General features: G+C 48.2%; 1 protein-coding gene across 4 annotated transcripts in view; it reads right to left on the bottom strand.

Moving 5' to 3' along the window:
• HNRNPUL1 (heterogeneous nuclear ribonucleoprotein U like 1) overlaps positions 1 to 12,032 on the bottom strand; it is a 34,463-nt gene that overhangs the window by 6,248 nt on the left and 16,183 nt on the right. For all 4 annotated transcript variants that reach the window (XM_018062456.1, XM_018062457.1, XM_018062454.1 and 1 more), the window contains exons 8-10: positions 7,982 to 8,248; positions 6,770 to 6,892; positions 6,547 to 6,675 (exon numbers count right to left, since the gene is read on the bottom strand). In XM_018062456.1, coding sequence (XP_017917945.1) covers positions 6,547 to 6,675; positions 6,770 to 6,892; positions 7,982 to 8,248 — 519 coding nt within the window. The remainder of the gene's footprint in view (positions 1 to 6,546; positions 6,676 to 6,769; positions 6,893 to 7,981; positions 8,249 to 12,032) is intronic.

Raw genomic sequence — 12,032 nt, 5'->3', positions numbered from 1 at the left:
TCCCTTTTTTTGGCCACGCTGTGCAGCTTGCATGATCTTAGTTCTCCAACCAGGGATTGAACCCCGGCCCTAGGAACCAAAAGTGCCAAGTCCGAACCATTGACCGCCAGGGAATTCCCTGGTGTTCTCCTTTATTATTTGTAGAACAGATGCCATGATTAACCAGCCCCTTTGACAGCTGTGTAGATCATTTTCATCAACACTGTTTATTTTATCCCTAGTCCTGCTCTGAAACACCAGCTGCACCCACAGGCTTCTAAATTAGGGTGCTTGGCAAGCCAATAGCTTGTGCTGTTTGGAAGTGCAGTTTTGCTAGTAACTTCCTCTTTGCTTCTTCTAGATGGTTAGGTGCATCTTGGCCTGGTGCTGGCAGAGAGTGATACTCTAGGACAGACCTGACTGAGAGCACAACAGCTTCCATTCACTGCGTACCTCCCACGTGCTGGGTCCTTTGGGACTGGGGCCCAGATCTATCAAAACCCAGTGGTCCAAGGACTCAGCCTATGTACCTGAATCACTGGGACACGACTGAAAAAGACAGCAGCTGGAACCCCCCTATAGGGGTCTTCCTCAACCCCCGTCTCTGAAGTGGGGTCCAGACACACATACGGGTGTCCTTTTCACATTCTGACACACAAAAGAACTGGAGTGATAAGGAATACTGCATTTAAACAACTTTCAGTGGCCCTGAAAGGTAATCAGGGGAGAAGCCACAGAGGGGAACAAATCTGTAAAGAGGCCTGCATGTACCAACAGACAAACAAATATTATGTTTTGAAGATGCAGCCTAGTGGGGTGGAAAAAGCCCAGCATCGAGTTCCAGTGTGGCTACTCGCTCACCACAGCCAGTCCGTGTTGTTGCTTCATCCATGAAATGCGGGAGAAAAGCCTCTCTCCTGGACTTGGTGAAGACTGACCGGAAAAAGGACCACAAAGCAACTGACCATGTGTGAGGGATCCCTGGAGTAGGGGCTCCGTTGTGGCCTCCAGGATGGAAGCTGCCCAGAGAGAGACCAGTGGTGCAGGGCAGAAGCTTCGCACACCCCAGATCTAAGATGACCTGGTTAAGTCACACCACAGGGCCCGGAGTGAGTGACTTCCTCTCAGAGCCTCAGTCTATCTACTAAGTCTCAAACCCTGAAAGGGGGAAATAAGAGGAAAATCATATGGTCACTACTAAGACTGAAGGAGCTCAGGCGAGTAAAGCCCTTGCTTGGTCCAGGGTCTGGCTCACAGCTGACACTCAACAAACGGAGGTCATGGTTGGTGAGATGGCCGATGGCTGGTGGCCATCACCGGATGGCTGCACTGGCTCTTCTCACTGTATGGTTGAGTTCAAGCAACCCGGACCAGGTGAAAGTCCAGCTACAGTGATTCCCATCAGGAGGACAAAGTCAGCGTAGAAATCTAGGCTCTGGGGAAGAGGCTTGAGATTGAAATCACAGCTGTGCCCTCTATTTGTGAGGATGTAGACAAGCCACCTAATTAGTCTGAGTCTCAAATTTCTGCATCTGAAAGACGGAGATCCTATCACCCTCCCCCGGCTCTGGTGGGGATTTGCAGATGTGGAAATGTCTGGCAGGGAATGAAGTCTGAAATTGGGGCCAGCAGGCCTGACGGTGTCCTGGGAGAGGCTTCCCAGTAGGGAGCATCAAGGAAAGTTAAGTTTGAGGAGAAGATGAAACACAAGAGAGCCTATTCCAAAAACACGAGGAAGAGAAGCTAGGATATGGGTCAGCCAGAGGCCAGGGACCGCAGTGCACATCTGTTGGGAGATCTGGTCAGTGGGTGTTCTCTAAACCAACTCGACCCCGTGGCTCTGACACACAGCAGTTAGAGGGTCTTCCTTGTTTCCCAGGGAAAATATCTCAACCTTCATTGGGGGTGGAGGTGAAGGCATACACATGCAGTCATCTGTGCCTTTAGCCACACAAACGGTGAAAAAGTACACTGGTTACAAAGGAAAAGTCAAGTCCTTCTCCTCGCTGCTCTTCCCAGGCTCCATTCCTAGAAGCGAATCAGGTGGCATCTGGTCATAGGAAGATAGAATTTGATTTCCAGCTAAATAATGAAGCTTCCTCCTGGCACACAACCCAGATGAGCCAGGAGTGAGTGTGGCCCCAGACATTCTGTGGATAACTGATGAACAGTGGACAACTCATTCCACTGTCTGCTTGCCCATAAGAAATGATCAGTGATCCTATCTGATTCCTCTGAACCTCAAGGACGTGGATAAATGCCTCTTGGGGGTTTTCTATGAAGCAGACCCGCCCTGTCCATGTCCTGATGAGGAGACAGAGAGGAGAAGCATTGCTGTCCAGAGGGACCAGTCCCCATAGCTTCTTGATTGGAAGTATGGGGAAGAGCAGACGGAACTCCTCAACAGCTGGCCTCTATCCTGGGAAGTGGCTAGACACCAAGGGATGGCTCCTCAGATACTTCAGAGCTGAGGTGCTGAGAACCCTCGTGGTGACAGTTTAGAGACTGCACCTCCCTCCCCTCACTCCTTGGCTTGAGGAAGAGCATCCAAGCCACACCAGCAAAAATGCAAATACTTGGCTTTCCTAGAGGGAAGGGAGTTAGCTGTTGGTGGCTGTTGCCACAGCAAACACAGTGAGGTCAGAGCCCCTGGGCTGGCCCAGCACTGCTGTGGTCACTGGGGGCTGCTGGTGGCTGTTGCTAGGAGACCAACACAACAGCTAGGTCAGCTTTTCCAGCTGTGTGGGCTCCTGCTGCCTCATTCCTGCTCCTCTCAGTCCCACCCTGCTTGAAGATGCTGACTCGAAGGAGGTCTGGGGCTGTCTGTGTTCCCTGCCTCCTGGCTATTCCCCTTCCTCTGTGATATGGGCCAAAGGACAGGGGTTGGGTTTCTCCGAGCAGCTGCCTCGGTAGTTGTGGTGTGTGGCAGTCTGGGGCAGGCAGGAGGGGACACAGCAAGCTGCTCACAGCCTGAAATCTCTAACAGACACTGCTTCCTGTCAACTGTCCCTCTTCCATAACTCAACAAGGTCAGGCTGGCAGCAGGAGAAACATGTGTGAATCCCACAGAAGCAAGGTTAAAGCTGTTGACTGAAGAGTTCACTCTGGGCTCAGCATGAGGTAAACCCAGCAGAATGAACCACATGTGCAGACACAGAACTGGCGAGAGTGTCAACAATGGAATGGGCTGAGGTTCTGGGGCTGGGGAGGACAGAAGAAACACCCTCTTCTCCAATGCCTGTCCACAAGAGGCAGTTTACTCTGGGTCCCCACAGTAGCCCTGGGTCTCTGTTTCAGGCAAAGGCATGGCACGTGCCCACATGGATGCCAAGCAGGAGTACAACCACCTTGAGCTGAGGCAAGGTTAATGATGCTGTCATATCGTAGCCTCTGGTCATTTGCCTGGCCTGGCTCTGGGCTGCTGGATTCCTAAGAAAACTCCTAGCCTCAGACCTCCACTCTGGGAGTGGCCTGGGCCCTCACTTATGCCCCTGAGGGGCCTTCTCAGAAGCCTCCAGGAGGGCAGGTCTGCTGCCTCACTGAGGCCAGCTCCTGCTCTGCATCTGGTAGGCCAGGGACAGTCCAGGCAGTCTCCCATTCCAGAGGATTCCCACTGGCACCTAAAAGAGGCATTTGAAGCAATGTGGCCTACCGCTGCTTTTTCTCCTCAGCTGTTCCACAGCTCTAACACTCACAGGATCTGAAGAGGACACTCAGGTCACCACGGAACGAAGGCAAAAGACAGCCCCCACCTTGAAACCTGGCCTTTCCTGGCTTCTGCAGGCACACTCCCCTCTCAAGAAGGGGCATTTCTGGGGTCAAACTAGGTAACAGGAAACCCAGAAAAGCCAAACGTGGGGAGGTCAGACCACTCAGGAAAAACCAGAGAAGGAAAAAGACAGTGCTGGGCTAAGATCCAGGAGCTGCAGGGACTCTGCCTGCAGCTCCAATCCTGGCTCTGGGAACCCCATCTAACTGAGGAGTCAGCTGCACATCGACCTACCCCTCACTGCCAAGGCTGGTGGGGGAGGAAATGCCAGGGTCTGGCCTAGGGCCTGCTCTGAATCTTCTACACACACATCTACCCACACAGGCTTTTCTGGTACACCCTTTTTGATGTTTAAGCCAAAACAGGTCAAACCACTGGCTTCAGACCTCTTTTCAGGCCTCCGTAACCTCTGGTTTGGGGCCCCAAGTCAATCCTCCAATCTGTGGTTAGCCAGAGAACCCTCCTCCCCATCCCACCCCACCTTCAGAGTTTGCGTTCTGTTGCCTTGCTGTTGGCCTGGAGCACTTGGCCTGACCTGCATGTTCCTTCACCAGGAAGCCAGCAGCCCTGGAGACCACAGGGGCACCTGGAAAAGCCCTGGACCCTGTCCTGAGCAAGTTGACGCAAGCTGAGAAGGCCAACAGTGAGTCTTTACAGTGCTCAGCAGTTCTGTGCCTGGCTGAGGGGCTAGGGGCCTGACCTTCAGAGAAAGCCCATTTTGCAATGTTGGACGGAGATGTTAAGACAATTTACCCCTAGGATTATAAACATTCTCCACCAGGCCCTATATGTGAAATGGGTTTCACAGCTGATTTAACTAGCAAACTGAGAAAAAGGGAGGCAGGGAATACTTGTGGTATCCAAAAAAATAAAGGTATGGACTACAGTTCCAAAATGCCCTGACAAGAAATGGGGCAAGGTGAGGCCAGGGTTAATTTACACAAAGTCTTCAAAGGAGAAGAAGGCTGGCTGTACACATTATTGATGGGGCTGGGCTAGGGCAGCAACCCTGAGTGGCTCTTGGACTACCCTGTGCCCAACCACCCCTCCCCCATAAATGCAGTCTAAATATCAGCCCCATTAGTTGTTGTATCAAAATTTAGTATTACGGGATCATATCTGTCTTCCCAAATGTCAGTCTTTAGGGCTTAATCCCAGGGTTGCAGCATCGGTCACTAGACAAAAGTACACCTTTCCAGGGAACTCCTTGGTGGTCCAGTGGTTGAGCCTCCACATTTCCACTGTGTGTGTGTGTTCCCCTGCTCGGGGAACTAAGACCCCCCCATGATGCACAGTGTGGCCAAAGAAGAACTGAAGGAAAAAAAAAAAAACCAAACCCACCTTACAAGAAAATTAAAAAGTAGGCCTTTTACATGTCCACCTCCCAGAAAAGCAGAGCCCAGTATAAATCTTGTACCCCTCCCCACGACAGAAGAGTGGCAACAGTCCTGCAGGCCTGGCCGACTTTCAGTTTCCCAGCATAACTGTTTCATCAGCAACCCAGATTTCCACTCTCAGTATCTAACTGGCAAGACTGTTTATCTGTCATGAAGAACCATCACCAACTAGTAGCCTTTTATTTTTGTCTTCAGTTCTGTGTATTCCTTTCAAAGGTTGGATATTAAGGAATCAATGTTTCAACTTTGAACACTAGATTACCAGTGTACTATAAAAGGATATAATGCAGGAACAACCTGATGGAAAAGACGCAAAGGGCAAGCTATGTGGAACGTGCCACCCTCCCCGAATCTCCACTATTCACCAACCCAGATGCTCTGGCTTGTTTTCTGTAAGATGCTCTCTCCTGTGCAGAAGTACTTTGATCCCTTGGAGTTTCCAACCACCTTTCTTTCTTTTCTTTCTAAAAGGTTGTGAGTTAGTTGGGTGAATAATGGATCCATCTATCTATTGCTGCTCCACATGGCTTGTGGGATCTTAGTTCCTCTATCAGGAATTGAACCCAGGGGCCTCCTGCAGTGGGAGTGCAGAGTCCTAATCACTGGACCACTAGGAACTCTTTTCAACCACTTTCTGATCAGGGCTGGGACAGGGCCACACTCATGGAAGGCACTCTAGTTAAGGCTGCCGGATCAGCGCTGCTACTTAGTTAATATATCTGCACACGTATACAAGACCTGCTACTTGAGAAAGCATTCAGGACAAAGGACAAGGATGATGTCTCATGGGGTACTAACAAGGAACTTTAACCGTTTGGGTTGGTCGTACTTTTAATGTGACGAACCCTGGTCTTCACTGAAATGCAGGCAGAGCACACACGACATATACATGTACCTGACAGTCATAAAAACATTCTGAGAGAGGCTGGGACAGACCCATTCTGCAGATTAACAACAACCTCCAGCTACCACATGCCAGTCTCCATGTTAGCTGTGTGGGCACCATTTTGAGCTGTTTTCCAGATCAGGAGACTTAATAGTCAAAGGATAAAGGCCTCTGCCCACAGGCATGCAGCTAGCGAGTGGCAGAGCTGGGATTCAAGCCCAGGTCTGTTTGGCTCAGAAATCTAAGCCTTTCCATTTCACACAATTGCTCTCACCTGACGATGTTCTTTTGAGCTGCTGTGGGCTTGAGCCAGGTCTGGATTGCTGCCCACTGACCCCCCGGCAGACTGGACTCAGAAAGTTAAGAGTCTGGGACTGTGCTACCATGTATAGCTGACCTCTGACCAATACTGTAGGCCAAGAGTACTATGGGGAAAAAAAAGAACCAGAGAGGACTTTCCAGGTAACCAAAAGGCCCGTTCCCTCTCCTAGGAGACGATGGTCACCAGGAAGTACCTGATCTAGGATATAGTTGCGCTTCTTGCGGGCAGCAATCTGGATGAGACGGTTGAGGCACTGAGTGGCCTGCTGGATCAGGACGTCCCAGCGGCCGGCGTAGTTTCGCTGACGGCGTAGGCCCATTACCTGCGGGCAGAGAGTGGTGAGGGGTGGGTGGGGGTCCTGTTTGCTAGGCAGCAGGCAGTTGGGGGGGGCAGGGGTAAAGAGGGGCTGCGCTTACCCGCATCTTATCCATGATGGCATTGGTACCCAGGATGTTGTACTTCTTGGAGGGGTTGGAGGCTGCGTGTTTGATGGCCCACGTGGTTTTGCCAGCAGCGGGCAGGCCCACCATCATTAGAATCTAGGAGAATAGGACCAAGAGGGGCGCTGTGAACAGTGTGTGCAGCCTGGCATCACCACTCACTGAGGACCATAAGGGTGACTCTAAACCTCACAGCCACCTCTGGGAAATGGAAGCAGTAACAGTGTCTACCTCACAGTATTGCTGTTGCGAGTGAAAGAGATGAGGGTTGTGAGACTTTCAGCAGAGGACCTGCTGTTATCATGAATATTAACATTTCTGTTTAGGCAAGATCCAGGGGCGTCTGACAAGGAAAGGCCCATGGAATAGGCACAAGGAATGGTACAACATTCCTGGAGTCTCAAATGGGGACAGACTGTATGTGCAAGGACAAGCACCATTTCTAGTTAGTACCTTTAAAATTTGGCAAACATTGGATGCAAGTAAAATGCGTAAGAGGAGGAAAATAGTTTGAGGCTACTAACAACAAATTTCAAAGAGGTGTTCAAGTGGTTAAGATAAAAGCTCACCAAAAACTGTTAAGGGTAGGGTATCAAAATGCTTACTTATACTGTAAGATCTCAACAATAAAATGTGTGTATAACTGGTACCTAATACAGAAAAAAGCACAGGATAAACTTCAAAACTCTTAAAAGGAAACATTTGTAGATGGTGGAATTACAGAAAACTCTCCTTTATATTTCTTAATTTTCTAGAATAAACGCAAAATCACTTATGCACCAGAAAAACAAAAATTGAGAATCAAGACCAGGAGTACAGCTTTTGCAGCCAAATCAGCTCCAAGCCCAGGTACCATTTTTGTTCTCAGACAGGCTTGGGCAGGAGTGTGGAGCCACACAACCTCCTCCAAGAACCTGCTCACTGAAGTGCCTTTGCACCTTTTTTCTGCTAGAAGGCCTCCTTTCTCAAGATTCTGACCTCACTCAAGGAATAGTGTGGCAACTTCTGGGATCTTTCTGGTATTTAGTTATGACAGTCCAGCCCTCTTTGGCCTAAGCCACGCCCATACCCCTCACTCTCCCCCGAAACTAGGACGCTCCTCCACACTCAGCTGCAGGCAGGCCTCCTGTCTAGGCAGCAGTGTGGCTCTGCAGAGGTGGCCACTCACGCAGGCTTCCAGCTCCTCACCTCACACTCTGCCTTGCTCTTTGGTCCGACGGTACCCCGGATGCGCTCACTCAGGGGAAGGTGCTGGATGAAGGTGAAGCCTGGGAGGACAGAACAGTAGGGCTCTGCCCGCTGCCCAAAGTTGAACTCCACCGCACAGTTCTTCACCAGGACGTGAGGATAGAGGGCCTGACCCCCTAAGGCTTCCTTCTGGATTCGGAAGGCAATACCCATCCACTTCCCATTTTTGGTGAAGGAAAGTTCCACGTCATTTCCACATTCAAAGTCCTACGGGAAAAAAGTCAAAGAAAGGTAAGTTCCAATGCTCTGTGAAAGGTACGAGGAACCATAAGTCAGGGAGCAGATGTAAGGGGTGGAAACAGCTTGCACCCCAGATTCAAGTGCAGCCCTCCTCAACATATAGACGTGCTCGCCAGCCCCAAGGAATGGCTCAGACCATAAGCAGCCCAAGGCCCTCTTTGGCCATAACCCAGAAGTGGATGTGAAGTGTGTAATTTTAGGAAGTTCCAAGTATTTGAGTCTTGTGCCTAGCCTGAGATGGAGAGGAAGCTGTCCTGTCCATTCTCAACTCCCACAAGATAATGGATGGAAAGAAATTCACAGCAGGGCCTGTTAAGTCAAGCCTGGCTCCACAAGTGCATCCATTTATATGTTCAACACACGCTCCCGGAGTTCCTGCTCTTCTTGATGCATATTCTAGTCATCTGAGCCTGACGAGAGTTCAGAGCCTAGTGGGAAACCACATAAGGACATTATTCTAATTCAGTGAGAACACCCACGCAGGATCAAGATTCTCTGAGAAGGACCCTGTAAGCCAAGTCCTGAACAATAAATGGGAACAAGCCAAGTTTGGGGTGAGAGAAGATAGTCCTTAAGAGAAGTGCTTATGTACAAATCTGGCAGTGAGAGGACACAAGGTCAGACTGGCTGAAGCATGAAGAACTGGGAGGTGGTTAACTTCAGGTACAGCCGGCAGCTGGAAGGGAGCATATTCATTAATTCAACAATTCATTGAGTCCTTACTGATCAGCTGAGGTTTAGTGTCAAGATCCTGGTTTGGAAGGTAGATGGCTTCAGTTCTATCATTTACTACATCTTCAGTTTCCTTATCAAAAAAGATTCCGCAATACAGCAGAGTTGTGCTAAGGACTAAACAGGTTAATGTATTTCCTACGGAGAGAGCACAACGAGTGGGTGGTCTCACTCCCAGATGCCAGACACTGCTCTGGACTGAAGCGTGGGGGCGGGGAAGGAGTTTAGATTCCTGCTGATGGCAGCAGAGCAGAGCCCCTGACTTGTTCCTAAGAGCAGAACTGCCTGGTCAAAACTGTGTTTCTTGGGGAGGGAGGTGGGAGGGGGGTTCATGTTTGGGAACGCATGTAAGAATTAAAGATTTTAAAATTTAAAAAAAACAAAACAAAACAAAAAAAAACTGTGTTTCACAAAGATCACTTCAGCTGCAGGGCAAAGGTTAATAATTAAGGAAGACTCAAAATTTGTGGTCGTAAGTAGGCGGGAGCAAAGGCTGAGTGGTATTCCTTCCCCTCCTACATGCAGAGACCACCTTGGGACTTGCCTTTGAGCAGCTGTGAAAGCCCCCTTCCCCCAAGAAGCCTCCTCGCCACCCTCCTCAGTGGTCACAGGGCATAGTTCCACTGGTCCTTTGTGTCTCTAAGCGCCCATACAGGTAGAGATCATGCAGGGCAGACACACAGACATCTGCTGGACTAAATCCTGCCTCAACTCCTGCAGTATGATCCCTCCCGTATCTTCTCACCTGAGCAAGAATCGCCCAGGTCACTTTTGCTCTGTTGTGGAACTGAACATAGCAGGGGCTAACCTTTCTTATGTCCACCAGCTTCAACTACAGGAACTTACCTCCCTGTACGGAAACCAGCACCCTCAACTGACAAATCCGGCTCAACAGGAGGCAAGCATAACGGTGTCACTTCTGCTGAAACGTCTCCAGGTGCCACTCTAGAGCCTAAGGACCCAAAGTCCTAGCTTGGCACTGTTCAAAGTCTGTGTTTTCACAGCCTCACCTCTCACACCTCTCTGTGCTGTCCCCAAGGCGCCAAGTATTTCACTCCTTATGGTTTGCTGAAGTGAGCTATACTGTTCTTTCCACCTGGAAGGTCATCTGGTCCTGTTTTGTGAATGCTGAGAACTCAAGCTCTGACACCAATGTCCTCCCTACTAGTTCCCCTACAGGTCACTGATTTTTCACACCCCTTCTTAACCCTTCGCTCTGAATCTTTTAAAGTGATGCCATCACTTCATGGGAAATAGATGGGGAAACAGTGACAAACTTTATTTTTGGGGGCTCCAAAATCACTGCAGATGATGACTGCAGCCATGAAATTAAAAGACGCTTGCTCCTTGGAAGAAAAGTTATGACCAACGTAGACAGTATATTAAAAAGCAGAGATATTACTTTGCCAACAAAGGTCCATTTAGTCAAGGCTATGGTTTTTCCAGTAGTCATGTATGGATGTGAGAGTTGGACTATAAAGAAAGCTGAGGGCTGAAGAACTGATGCTTTTAAACTGTGGTGTTGGAGAAGACTCTTGGGAGTCCCTTGGACTGCAACTGGAGATCCAACCAGTCCATCCTAAAGGAAATCAGTCCTGAATATTCATTCGAAGGACTGATGCTGAAGCTGAAACTCCAATACTTTGGCCACCTGATGTGAAGAACTGACTCATCTGAGTAAACTCTGAGAGTTGGTGATGGACAGGGAGGCCTGGCGTGCTACAATCCATGGGGTCGCAGAGTCGGACGTGACTGAGCAACTAAACTGAACTGATCCTTTAAACAAAGGAAACTGAACACAAAATCTTAAAAAACAGAAGTAAAGATGAACTGGTTGAAGCCAAGAGTCAAGGCCCAAAGTTCCTAAGTGTCACACACTCAGAATGTCACGCCCAAATGAGAGTGTGGGGAACACAGTCACGATGATGACACATTAAACTGCTACAACCTCTCTGGAGTTGGACTACAGTCTTGACAGTAGCTATCAAAAATTAAAACTATACCTCTGACTTAGAATTCATGCTTTCAGTAGCATATATCCTACAACTGTATGCCCACAATAACGCAAGAATGTGCAAACTGTTCACTCCAACACCGCTAAATGTCCTCCAACGGGGAAGTGGGAGACTGAATCACACAGGACGTCCATGAATGGGAACATGAAAAGCCCTCCAAGATACTCTGGTAAGTGGGAAATGATAAGCTATCACTGCAGCATCAACTGTTCCAAGAAATAACTTTCAGGTCCACCAGGGGAAACTGACACCTACATTAGAATACTAGGAAGCCACTAAGTAAAATGATGAGAAATTAACCAAATGTCTACTAAGAGAGGACTGATTATATAAATATGGTAGATCAACACAATGACTGCAGATTATATAAAAAACAAAGAAGTCCTCTAGGTAATGATATTAAAAAAAACCTCTAAGATATACAGTTAAACAAAGACAGATATAGAATAACATGTATAATATGCTACCTTTTGTGTAGAAAAGAAAAACAACAACCACCTTTCCTGTATTTTGATAAAGAAATGCTGAGTACCAGCGGGCTCATGTGTAGGGAAGGCATATGTGAACCAGGGGAAGGGTCTGAAGAAGATTTTATACTGTATACCTTTCTGTATGTCCGGATATTTTTGAAATCCATAAGAATTTATTAACTATCCAACAGTGTTTTAAATTGAGCTAGATTTATACTTTCTGTGCAGACGGGAAAGATAGCTGAGATTTACTGTTAAATTGAAAAAAATGCGAGGTTTAGAACAGTATGCAGAATATAGACATGGTTAATTTTTATTCAAGAAAACATGCTTTTTATTAAAAAGATAATGAGGTCATGACTGACAAAAGACTGAAAAATTGTTTTAGACTAAAAAGACATGACAAGAAAATGCAATCAGTGATCCTGAACTACAGACCAAATTGCTCTAAAGAATACTGTTGGGACAGCTGACAAAACTTAACCATGGACTGTGGAGTAGATAATAGCATTAAATCAACATTAAATTTGATTA

This window comes from Capra hircus, chromosome 18, assembly GCF_001704415.2.
Source record: "Capra hircus breed San Clemente chromosome 18, ASM170441v1, whole genome shotgun sequence".
NCBI lineage: Eukaryota > Metazoa > Chordata > Mammalia > Artiodactyla > Bovidae > Capra > Capra hircus.
The sequence above is the reverse complement of the archived record's forward strand: the minus strand, read 5'-3'. Positions and strand labels throughout refer to the sequence as shown.